This window comes from Cryptomeria japonica, chromosome 4 (assembly GCF_030272615.1).
Source record: "Cryptomeria japonica chromosome 4, Sugi_1.0, whole genome shotgun sequence".
Taxonomy (NCBI): Eukaryota; Viridiplantae; Streptophyta; class Pinopsida; order Cupressales; family Cupressaceae; genus Cryptomeria; species Cryptomeria japonica.
In genome coordinates, this window is record NC_081408.1 from 164,447,633 (window position 1) to 164,460,668 (window position 13,036).

The following is a 13,036-nucleotide window of genomic DNA, read 5'->3' on the forward strand; positions in this document are numbered from 1 at the left end:
GACATAGTCATAAGGAATGATAGTGAAATGAGTGAGTCCATCTCCACATAGAAGATAATGTATTGGTAAGTCACATGACATAGATGACAACAATTATGATAGTAAGATAATGTAAGCATGCTTGGACAAGGAACTGAAGAGAGAAGACAAATGAATGTATCAAAGGCATAAGAAGACAAAAAAATTGGATTAAAGTGACAGTTTAAAATGGCTATCAAAAGAGTGGCAATGGGTATGAGATGAGGTTATAGTCAATAGAAAATTCTTAAAGGACAACATAGTGGTAAGGTTCTTGGCCCATATGAACTGTGTATGAAGGAGAAGGCAAGAAGAGTGAATGAGAATAATGAAGTGATAAAAGTCATAGGATTGTTGGAGTGAAGACTAGATGCAAAGGATAGTGTGTCTTCAAAAGGTTTGTAACAAGGGGTAATCATGTACTAAGAATTGAATGTCTCCTTTGTTTCTTTAGAAGCTAAAGTAGGGGAAAGGACTCAATAGTTGAGTGCATTCCAATTCTTGTGATAGAAGTTGTTGATTTAATACCTCCATATTTACTAATTTAATGTCCAACTTGTGTACAACATTGCACCAATAGTTGTATGATAAGTACCAATAACTGAATGAAATATACCATTTGTTGTAAAAAGTAACCAATCATGTGATGCCACATCAACTACACAAGTATTGGGGCCCTTTTGCACACCTATTGGTCTCACTTTTTTTTGGGTTGTTTTGGACACCTTGGCAAAAATCATGTTGATGTGGCATCATATTTGATGATGTGGCCTTGAAATCTTAGTTATAAGTAGGAGACTTGCCAAGTAAGTTGCTGTAAAAAATTTAGAGTGATTTGAAATTTCCACGTAAGATTTTGAGAAGCGCTAAGTTAGGGTGCACAACTACTGGGTTTTCTCCCCTAACATAGACAAAAAAGGAGCATGACAAATTTTGAATTGCGAAAAAGGCATTAATAGTGCAAGGTATACTACAATGCTTGATGCATGACATTAAGAATTAGTGAGTAGATGTAACTCATAAAGAATTGGTTATATGTGAGAACCTTATGCAAGGTTTATGTAATAAAGCTATGTGTTTCTATTATTTGGTCCACAATTGGTTCTCCACTATCAAAAGAGGCTACCATTATGATTGGACTTTGGAGACTCTTCAACCATCAGTTGAAAGCTGGTGGCATTTTGGACACACGGGCTAGCTTTAAACTCCAAAAAATAATTGTGTTTTTGTTGCAGGGAAATGGGAAGAAAAGGCAGGGGAGTGAAGTTAGAAACTCCATCGCCTTGTATGTTGGAAAGAAATCTTATTTGAAGAAAGAGAAACCAACCAGCATTGATGGTGAAAGTTCTTCGAAATAAAAAATATTTAAATGTCACGATTACAAGATGGTAGGGCACCATGCAAAGGACTTTTGGAACAAAGGAGCAAATCTTGCAAGAGCAAACATCACAAACTCACAAGCAAACACAACAAATGAAGGAGCTGAAGAGTTTGAACTATTTGTTTAATAGTGTTCATCACCATTGTAAGTGATCAAAATCTATGCAATATTGATTTGGGAGCCTCATATGCAAAAGTCTTTGACTGGAATAAGGTTTGTTTGGATGATGGCTCAAGTCACAAGGTTTGTGATGAAAAAATGATTTTGGTAGAGGTCTTGGATTGTGTATGCAACAAATTCATAATGTTTTGCATGTTCTAAGAAAACCAAAAATTTGTTATCAATTAGTAAAATTGCAGATGAGGGAATAAAAGTGGAGTTTGACACAAGCCTGTACATGTTGAAGAATAGTGAATGGGAAAGTCATGTCAAAGGGAGTACAATGTGGTAGCCTATACAAATTGTGTATGTCAAGTGTGGAAAAGCATGTTGTTGTTGGAAGAACATTGTAGAAAATCTGGAAGGCGATTTGTGATATCAAAGATTGGGGCATATCAACATGAGAATCTAAAACTCATGGATAACCAAAAACTCTTGTTGAGTGGGATTTGAATAAGGGATAGGATCTAAAGCTGTGTGAAGCATGCATGTTGGGCAAAAAGAAACAATAAAATCCTCAAAAATGGAAATACTGAACAAAAACCCTACACGTCCACAGAAATATCAAAAATCGAAAACACCATCACACAAATCTTCAATATCATTATACGAAAACAAAAGAATTTAAGAGAATACCAAAATGCAAAACCGTTTAAATTTTAAAATTAAAAAAACCTAACCATATATTTTGTCACCAGGTCGTAGCAAATGAGAGCTCGAAAGTGATTTGCCCACGAGTGGGGTTATAAAGGAGCAAATAAACCATTGCTATAATAGATCATGGTAAAAAAACCATTACGTCTCCTGAAAAAAATCCACATGTAGCACAGAAAACGCAAAAATCTAGAATGACCACTATGGGAGATGGGGGAAAAAACAAGGTTAAAAAACTTTGGGGGAAAAACCTAATGATTGTAGAGGAAAAAAAAAGGGTGAATCCATGCTAACGGGAAAAAACTTCTGCGAAAAAGCATTAGAAATAATAAATCCTTTTCCAGTACTTCCATGCTCGTGGATCAAGAAAGGGGGAAAAACTTTTACAGAAAACATTAAAAATAATAAATCCCAGAAAATCGCCCTATAGCACAAAATTTATTAGACCAATGAAATTGTAGATAAATAATTTTTTTTTAATTTATTAAATTTAAAAATATACATTTCAACTTTATTAAAAACAAAATTTATTTAAAAAAAAAAAAATAATGTCTTGTGGGTGGTGCAAATTAAGAACTAATTGAGCTTCAATAGTATTGCCTCCGGCAAGTACTAAAAATAACTCCACGATCTGAAAGGTCCTCCCAAAATAGAATTCTCTCAGAAAAAAGTACTAAAAATAACTCCACAATCTGAAAGTTCCTCCAAAAATAGAATTCTCTCAGAAAACTCCACATTATTCTTAATCAACCATAGTAACCTGTTTGCCAATCTGAAGGGTAGTTATTACATGACATTTAGTGACGGTTTTTCTTCATGAAATTAGGAGCCAAATACCCTTCTATCTGTTTATTTACTTTTTGTATTGTTTATTAACCTGTGAATTATTCCATTTAATTTTTACACTTAACTGTAGCATTAATTACATTATCTGGTATCAATCCAGCTTTAAATTTAAGGTTTATTATTTGTTTAAGTAAATCGTAGTGCAAAACACACAGATTATAAATCTCTGTTTCTTTTCATGTAAAAGGAAATCGGATGATGTTGTGGGTTAAATTATATGTTGTTTATTGATATTCATCTGTGCAGAGTTAGAATCGGAATGGGAATCACTAATCAGCGTTGAATTCTTAAGGATATTGGCGTCCAAAATCAAAATTCTAATGTGAAGAGTAGGAATTGCAACTAATTTTGACATAAGAAAATGATTTCTGTAAAGGACCTCTGGCATATTTAAAAATTCATCGCTGTTACAGATGACCCTACATGATCCATCATGGGCTTGTATAATTTTTAGAATTGCAGACTAGAACTCCTTATTATATTGGCTTGGTTTTTATTTTTATTTACACAGTATTCTGCAATTTCTCTTATTAATCAGGTTGAATGTCAAATTTCAGGCCTCAACTCCATACATCATCCCAAAGACATTTACTCCTCAATTATTTTGCCCCACCCAACTAAACTGCGTTTAGTCACAACAGGGCTGTCAAAATTGAGAAACCTTCCATAAAGTACTTAAAATATAGAAGAAACCTGTCTATGCACAGGTAAATACTGTACAGGAGATACTTTATTTTTGGATGCTCGTTGCACTCATTGTGATCATGTGATCACTAATTTGTTCAGCCCATATTCTAATTGCTTCGCACTTGTGCCTATACTTCTTTCTATGATGATATTGATATCATTTTGTATTGTTTTATTGTGTTGACAATTGCCTCCTCTACTGGCAGTCTCTCCATGCTTGATGCCCCATAGAAGCCATGGACTCCTCGTGTTCTCTGAAGTACATATCCTGCTTCTTTGGGACCTGAAATAGGACCTGCAATAGTAACAAATATCCTTAGTGACGAGTTCATAAACACATTTGAAACATTTGTGAGTAATGATTGTAAAGCTTTTGGTAAACTTACCTCCATGGCATAATATAATGACATGTGGATTTACTTTCAGTGCAGCATCAGTTATTGCTTGCACCCGACTTATACTATCAGCCAAAGAGAGGGTTGTTTTGGCTCCAATAGACCCTGAAGTTGTCAAACCCATGTGTGCTACAATTATATCAGCACCTGCATCTGCCATGGCAGAAGCTTCTGCTTCGTTGAATGCATATGGAGTAGTCAGCAGACCCAATTTGTGTGCTTTATGGATCATTTCCACCTCCAACCTGTGAACAAAATACGTTTCAGAAGGATTTTTTGATAGTTGCAGACGTGACATTACAACTTTGATTTCCTGTCAATCTGCCACACTTAACAGGATTGGAATATAATATTTGAACTACTAAATTACAAAGAGCAAATGTTTCAAGCTTGTAATTTAAAGGGCTTGTCTTGCATTTAAGTTCATAATAAATAGCGGTTGAATTTTAGGTTATCATGCATTCTATTAGACCTAACTAAATAGGGTGATAATACAGAATATGATCCAGAAATAAAAGGAAATTACCCATATCCCATGCCAGTCTCTTCTAAATTCTGGCGAAAGTTTCCATCAAATAGACCGACTGTTGGAAAGTTTTGAACCCCTGTAAAACCAATGGATTCTATTTGCCGCAAAAAGTAATCCATCCGACGAAATGGATCTGTGCCACAAACACCTGCTAGAACTGGTACTCGTTTTACAACCTAAGACATCACTAATTCAATAATCACTTATCTTGTCAATATGCATATATTCAACTATAACCCTATTCTCTTCTTCAACGTTCATTTCCTTTCATGTCCCGTGCAAAGACATAAAAAGTTCTAGACCATTAATTTTATATTTGAACTTACAGGGAGAACTTCATTGGCCATCTCCATTACCACCGCATTGGCATCTGCAAAAGGAAGCAAACCAGCGAGCGAACCTCTTCCTGCCATTCGAAAACGTCCTGAATTGTAGATGATTATTAAATCCACCCCACCTTCTTCTTCAAACTTGGCAGATATTCCAGTTCCTGCTCCAGCCCCAATTATCGGCTTCCCTTGAGCTATTTGGTGTTTCAGATTCTGTAATATGGTTTGTGTAATTTTCAACGTCTCTAATTATGTGCACCACATGGAAAACAAACTTAATCAGCAATTAGAACAAAAGTAGTTGGAATTTCAACTCTTAATGTTCAAATCATAAAATATGAAGTGTTTAACAGTAGTATTCCCATTTACTGATCCAACTTTTGTTATTAACAAATGTCATGGTTGATCTCTACAAACTAGTACAATGTCAAATAACCTCTAAAACTAGACACATTTCAGGGGATGCAAGAAGAACCAGTTGATTAAAGGTTCAAAATCCCAGGAAAACGGCATTAAAAATGAAAATTTATAGCTACTTTAAGAAACTATGAAAGACATACTAGTGATTCCAATAAGCAATTGATGAATAACACATGTAGGAGGTAAATTTCTGATATGGGGCTTTTTGTTATCACATGTCTGCATATCAGCTTTTTTAAATGCCAAATGTGAGGATCCCAGTCCCATCACTTAAGGGGAGGCATTCTCGTGAGTTCCGAAAAAATCTAATGGAAAACTATCAAGTCATAAAACTGAATCACAGCCAAGATGTACTTTGGGACAAAAATCTGATTTCGTATTCCACCAAATGCATTTCAAACCAAGCAAATCTTCATATTAATTAGTTTATTACAAAAGATGATTTCTTCAAATGGATATTTCATATTAGCAAACACAACATCAAATATAAAATTATAATAACTTTTCAAAGGAATAATCTATTAATTTAAAATATTAAGAAGGTATCTCACCAAATTAGAAGTTTGCTCGCAAAACAAGTAAAAGCTATGTTAATAAGGACAGAAGTTGTAGACATTAGTACAAACGCTATGCATGGCTTATCCAAGAAAATCTCACTAATAAAAATAATATCTTATAGTTGTCTTAGGTCCCATGGAGCTGCTACAAGAACTATTTTTCTGGAAGAGGGGATCCCATCAGAAGAAGAAACTTATTCTACAGGATAAAAATTAGAACCTTGTGCAAACAATAGGAGCCCCTACTTTTTAGATTTGGATTTTAAGGGAGTGTGGGTGGGCCAGAAACTTTTCCCAACCAGTTTCCTAAAATTTTCCCAACCAGTTTCCTAAAATTCTGCTGTGAGATATCATTCACCTACAATTATTTAAAATCCTGCTAATAATTTTTAGCTTTAACTATACAGTTTTGATTTAGCTATAGATTTACCATTCCTTGTCTAAAAATTAATCATGAAACCACCAGATGCCTGAAATTTTGGTGCTTAAAGTTTTAAGCTTGCCCATATTACAAATTCCATAGGACCACCTGCTTATGAAAGCTCCTAAAAATTCTCAGCAGTACCTGCTGAGATATCTTAGAAAGCCCAACTCTATAGGACTGCAGCTATTCCTGCTTGACTGCTTTCTATCTGTCACCAAATGCTAGAAGACAGAACCGGTACTGGTTGGCCACTACCAGACCTAGACTAACAAATATTTAGTAACATATAGTTCTCAAGCATGTATTTATAAAATGCTAATACTTAAATTTTTGGTAGAATCTAGTTCCCTACCAGTTCAAAGCCAAAATTTATAGGGGAATCCATAAGCATATGAAATCAAAAGTGGAACAGAGGCTAGCGTGAAATGCCAAGCAATTGGAATGCATTTGTATCTTAGAATCTTTACTGCCATGGGCATTATAATGGCTTTCAAATTGTGATCAAGTTTATAAATAATATTCAAGACTTTGATACTCGGCTAAACTTAAATTGCACAAAGGTATTCTTGCAAGGGACAACAGAAACATGATGGAAACTTGAATGAATTTTTGATAAATCTGAAAAGGAAATTCAAACTCTCTCACTCTATAGGAAGAAATGAAGACTTTGAAATCAATGAGATATTCCCACAGAATCAACAACCCTGTACTGTGGGGGGATTATGCTTCTTATCTCAAATGATCTTAAGTTCTTAAGCAAAATCTTGGTTCTCATCGACACTCTTGAATGTTCCTAAAGCTATAGATAAATTACTACAAAATCCACTTGCATGCCTAAATCCCTTCTAGATTCTTCTAACTCCTTCTAATTAGCCTAATCCATCCCCTAAATATTGTCACATTCCTAAGCAACTTGGAGTCACTTCTCAAAGCCCTCAAAGTCTTTGAAAGGCATTTAAGGCTTTATGTCTTCAAATAGTTAACCTCTAAAATCTTCCAAACCATTAAAGGCTCTTACATAACCATTTATGGTTAACTCACCTTTTACCTTTGATTAGAGACTTTCCTCTAACTTAACCATCCTTTTGACTCATGGGTCTCTTCAAAGCATTTATTTCTTTGACTAAGGTAACCATTTAACCCTTGCACATTCATTTATCCCTTGGATAAAATGAATATCCATTAACCTAACCCTAACCCAACCCCCTAGGGTAACCATCATGTCCCCTCAAGCATTTAATGCTCCTTATCTCTCCTCTCAAGCCTCCTCGTGGTGACACTTGTCAACATGGGATTGGGTTGAAAGTCTCACATTGATTGAATATCTTTCAATCCTAACCCTTGTTAACATTGTTCAATCTTAACCCTTCATTTCCCTATTTCTTCTATAAATAGAACCCTTCTCCTCAAGCAAAGAAGGAAGCATTGGAGTATTGTTGTTATACTGGTATTAGCATAGAGCTTTTTCATATCATCACTATCTACATTTGCATAGCATTTGTTAATCATATTCAACAATCTTGAATCTCCATATGGCATCCATGGCTAGTGCTAAAAGCTGAGAGCTACACTCATTTGGGACTTGGAGAGGGGAGAAACAAGGGAGAAGTATCAAAAGGCATCATGGAAGCATCTTAGGGAGGCTCTTCTCCTTTCTCTTGTTTTGTTAAACTTCTTTCATGCTTTTTTGAAATCTCTTTTGATATGTTTGGAATGGTTTTTAGTTCTTTGTTTTGGTTTTATGGTTGAAACTAACTTATTAACATTGAACTTTGTTGTTGCCTTGTCCCCATTTCCATGACATCAAGCCCAATACTGAGTAGTTAGGGGAATCACATCCTTGGTACTAAAGTGTGGTCTGTTACACGAAGACACTCAAAGTAATCAACTAGTTGTTAGGTTTGAACAGTGTGAAAGGAAGAGAAAAGAAGGCAACTATCACACTTCACGTTTTAACCATTTAATTGGCTTTTGAAGGAACGATTCAATGGTTAAAATTTGTATACAGCAGTGAAGAATATGTCAACCAAAAAAGTGTCAATCATAATTATTTTTATTAAATTGAAATTAAAGAAAAATAAAACAATAGCAAGACAAAGAAACAGATCATATTAAAAACTAACTTAAACAGAACTTAATTAAAATAACAAAAGCACAAATTAAAATACCTGGTTTTGCATCAGGAAACTCAAGTGGCTGTTTATGGATAATCCTATACTCTAACGAGTTCTCGTGAGAATTTATTCTCGTTTTTTCCAATTTTTTTACTCCCATTGGTAACTCGTTTCCTGGAAGACATGATTCTGTCATTTCAGGTTTCTTTGTACCAATCTCCAAGAAGGCATCCGCTAGTGCAGCTGCAAATTCAGGATCATTTATATGGTATGGTAGTCTCCGAACCTGCCAAGAAATACAAGTCAGAAATATAGAAAATATTAGGAAACAAAGGCGTACACGTTACTTAGATAACATGATAAACTAAAAGTATTTATAACCCTAAATAGATTGAAACATAGAAGAAAACTTAAAACCAGAAATTCTGTTTCAAACTTCAAGGTTTCACCTGTCTGTCAGTGGTCTTTTGAATGGATCTCTCTAACTCATCTATGAGTGTGCCTGTTGCTTGTGGATCATAGAAAGGCTTGCCAGGAGCATCCAAAGCAGACACACCCTTCTCAGGCAACAATATTCTGACTTGAGAAGAGGATCTATTGAGTTTTTTAGAGATGAAATCAGCAAATTTTTTGTTCTCCTCCACAGTAGTTCGCATAAGAGTTACCTTTTGAAACAAGACCAAATTAGGGTTGAAAAATACCTTCCAAACATTAGAAAAACCAGAATGTGACACAATAATACTTGGCATTAATAGATTTTAGGGTCATGTTAATCTAAATCACAAGAATCACAGACTTCTGCTGCTAAAACTTTGGCACATTCTATTTTCCCAATAACTCTACTACAGGAGAAGTTGAATGATTAAAAGAAGGGGCTAAAAGAATTGAAAAATACTAGTTGCTTTTCCCTCAGATTGAAAGTGAAGAAACACTGCATAATATCTTTTTTATTAGAGCACTTCAAAAAAGATGGAAGCAAGAGAACAAGAAGCATATAAAAAGATGGAAGAAGAAAATGCATTGAGAAGAGTTCACTCGTACTTGATCATTGTGCACATGAAACTTCCGGTGACTGAAATGAGACGGAATTGTATCTTTAGGTCCAAAGTTCACCATATCCAAGGCCCCTATGCTCAAGACTAAAGGAATCTTCTGCTCAAGAATGGGATCAAATCTCTGTTCATTACATGCCATGACACCTCCCACAATAAAATCAGCTACTTCAGTGGTGGTGATATCTAAAATACCCTGCAAATATCATCCACAAGAGAATATTTTTATTCATGGAATGTCAATATATTGTTTTTAATTTCTCTAATGTAGTTTGTTTGAAAATTCCACCCATATTTTCAAGTATCAACTCCTCACAATGTAATTCAGAATAAGATTTGTATCTTCTATCCGTACAAATTTATTTGGTTGTTAAATAAACTGATGGACACATAATCTGAAGCATCATTTTGACTTTTGAGAAATAGATAATAAGTTATAAAAAAGGCAGGGTTACCAGTTTTTACATTAAAAATAGAATACCTGTAAAAGACCCCCTGTCACCAGCTCCTCCATGGCTTTCCCACCAACTCCAGTGGCATGAAATACCAATGTTTCATAGCCTTTTGCATCTAAAATGTCTTTCACAGCATTCACACATGGTGTTGTTACTCCAAACATAGTCATGCCGATGCTTTCTTGTTTATCTTCCTTGTTTGATGTGCCCAATCCCATGATTCTGCCAGCAATCATCCCTGCAGCAGCAGCTGCAGCATTGGACAATACAATTCTGCTCACATTATTAAGACCACTCACGTCAACCACTGAAGGCAGCAATATCAGATCAGATGTCCCAATATAAGGGGATGTCTGCCCACTTGCCACTGTGGAAACAATGAACTTTGGCACTCCCAGAGGAAGGGCCCTTAGAGAAGGAGCAATGAAAGAGGTGCCCCCACTCCCTCCAATCCCAATGGCCCCCACTAGCTCCCCTTTCATATGGGCTTTCATCAAAAAGTGTTCAAGAGCTTTGCCAAACACTAAACCTCTTTGCGATCTATCATCTTCAAGGGTAGACTTCTGTGGTGTTTCAGGGTGGCAAGAAAGAACCTCTTGCCTGGTAACAAATTCTCCTTCTTTCAGGCATTTTTGTTCTTCTACACCAACAGAAATATCCACAATTTTCACCTCTGCCTGAGAACCAGAAAAAGTAACGAAATTCATCAAATACTATCAAAACAATAAATGAAATCAGATTGCCAACTAAGAAAAACATGTCTAATAGGGATGCACTCGTACGAGGGTTATGCAGGTTAAAAAACCCCTAGCTGAATCAAAGCAGCCTATGGGCCATACTCCAATGAACATAAGGTATATTTGCCAAAACAAAAAAGAGAGTAACATCAGCATTTTATAGAATCAACAAGAACCTGTCAAGTTTACATGCAGACACCTTAAGCTACAAATCCTAGTCAAAAAGAAACTTGGATTCAGAGACAAGGATCCCATCCGCAAAGTTATATCAAATCCATAGCCATATGTTCCAATGACTACAGTTAAATGTAATGTATGTGTACCTTTGTTCATATACTCCAATTCCCTATTTCAAAATGATGTCTTGAGTATGTCTCCTGGTGACTCTGCTACGTACACTAAATCAAACAGAAAGATCAGATAAGGTGGTTTTGTGCTCTGTTTTCTAGAATGGTTTAGGAGTTTGTCTGATCCAATATTCTCGGTCATCACAAGATAAGGTGGTTTTGTGCTCTGTTTTCTAGATTGGCAAAGGAATTTATCTTATCTAATATTTTCAGTCATCACAAGATAAGGTAGTTTTGTGCTCTGTTTTCTAGACTTGCAAAGGAATTTATCTGATCTAATATTCTCAGTCATCAGAAGATTGCAGATCCAAAGTCAAATCTGGGATTCGTCTATATTTAGATTTCAGTGATTTTAGAAACAACTAATTCAATTGGTTTTCATTCATGCAATGCATACCCATAAGGTCAAAACATAGCAGCTACTTGAAAATCAAAACCAGCATTGGTTATCTTCAGAAAGATTGATAACACACTTGAATTCAACAAGAGAATAGGATTGGTACAGATCCAAAATTGAAAAAAAAAAGGGACCTGCCTAGAAAAAAACTTGAAGTGCTTTTTTGTTTCACGCATACAACACCCTGAGCAATCCAATATTAACAACGAAAGCCCAGGTATAACAAATCACAAATCAAAATAAAAACCACAAGTTGTGCCTGTTCGTCCCATGGAATAAAATGTCCTAAATCATGAAAAAGAAAAAATGAAACACTTGCGCATACCTTCAAGGACGAGCCCTGCAAGAAGGTTAACAAAGCAGATTGCAGGCATTTTGAAAGAAATTGCAGCTCCTTTCCCTTTGTGTCAGCAGTTCCTATGCAGAAAACTTTCGGGCATTCTTTACCATCTTCCATTTCCTTCACAGCTAATCTAAATAAGCAGGGATCTAATCCTCAGGGCGAAATACCCACAGATATAGTTATATATTTTGAGTTTTCATAGAAGGTTGGTGGTTACTGTACAATCATTTAACCAAACTAATGAAGCTTGCTTAGGATGAACTCCATACTATGAGATTTGTCCACAATGGGTCAAGGTAGAACAGGGTTTTATAAGTAATCTCTCATGTTCCATCCACATGCGCCCTTGTTAGACTTCCAAGTTCCAAGGCCTAGATCATGGAGTTGTTATTGTTTAAAATTGTGCCATTTAAGTCTTCAGTGCATTTGTATCGACTTCAAATTTCCAAGAAGTTTTTACTGTTTAAAATTGTACCACTTTTTCATTGGTTCACCTAAAATAGACATGTTATAGTGGCCAACTTGCCATGAAAATGGACTAAAATAGACATTTCATACGTATATGTTACATCATTAGCCAATACAAAGGATAAGAGTTAATCCTAAGAGGATCAAATTGTTCCTCTCTTTACGGAACCGTATACAAATAACTTACTCTTTCTAGGAGTACAATGACATCTGAAACTTTGGTACATTTATCCAGTTCCTCAGCCCTATCGATCGCTAGTGATTTGTTGTCTTTTTTTTTGTCTGAAATTTATATTCATCATTAAAAAAAAATTAGATTGATATTAGAAAAAAATAAAAATAAAATAAATAAATAAATAATTTGATAATTTTAATAAAGATAATTGAATAATAAATTTTATTAAGATAATTATTAAAAATTAAAGTGTTCTAATTAATTACTAGATAGCACATTTATTCATATATATATATATATATATATATATATATATATATATATATATATATATATATATATATATATATATATATATATATATATATCCTACTTATATAAACCCCCTCTCTCCCCCTCTCTCTATACATATATATATACACACAACCCCTCAATGTCTTCCTCTTTTTTTTTTTAACATGTGTACTAATATATAATTACTAGATAGCACACTTTTATATATATATAACCTCTCTCTCTCTCTCTCTCTCTCTCTCTCTCTCTCTCTCT

General features: G+C 34.9%; 1 protein-coding gene across 1 annotated transcript; it reads right to left on the reverse strand.

The window, feature by feature from the left end:
- Positions 1 to 3,571: 3,571 nt before the first annotated feature.
- On the reverse strand, positions 3,572 to 12,215 carry LOC131048984 (toMV resistance protein Tm-1(GCR237)). Its single transcript, XM_057982976.2, has 9 exons — positions 11,827 to 12,215; positions 10,047 to 10,697; positions 9,555 to 9,761; positions 8,963 to 9,178; positions 8,568 to 8,799; positions 4,996 to 5,243; positions 4,667 to 4,845; positions 4,132 to 4,385; positions 3,572 to 4,040 (listed from the first exon to the last, which is right to left on the reverse strand). The coding sequence occupies exons 1-9, from the start codon at positions 11,956 to 11,958 to the stop codon at positions 3,886 to 3,888; spliced, it is 2,274 nt and encodes a 757-aa protein (XP_057838959.2). The 5' UTR covers positions 11,959 to 12,215; the 3' UTR covers positions 3,572 to 3,885.
- Between the last annotated feature and the right edge of the window lie 821 nt (positions 12,216 to 13,036).

Excerpts from the sequence above, each read along its gene's own strand:
- LOC131048984 (XM_057982976.2), bottom strand. The coding sequence starts at position 11,958 with ATGGAAGATGGTAAAGAATGCCCGAAAGTTTTCTGCATAGGAACTGCT. Across the intron at positions 5,244-8,567 it reads GTTTCCTGATGCAAAACCAG|AGACGTTGAAAATTACACAA; the intron begins GTATTTTAATTT and ends GCACATAATTAG. Across the intron at positions 4,041-4,131 it reads CATTATATTATGCCATGGAG|GTCCTATTTCAGGTCCCAAA; the intron begins GTAAGTTTACCA and ends TTACTATTGCAG.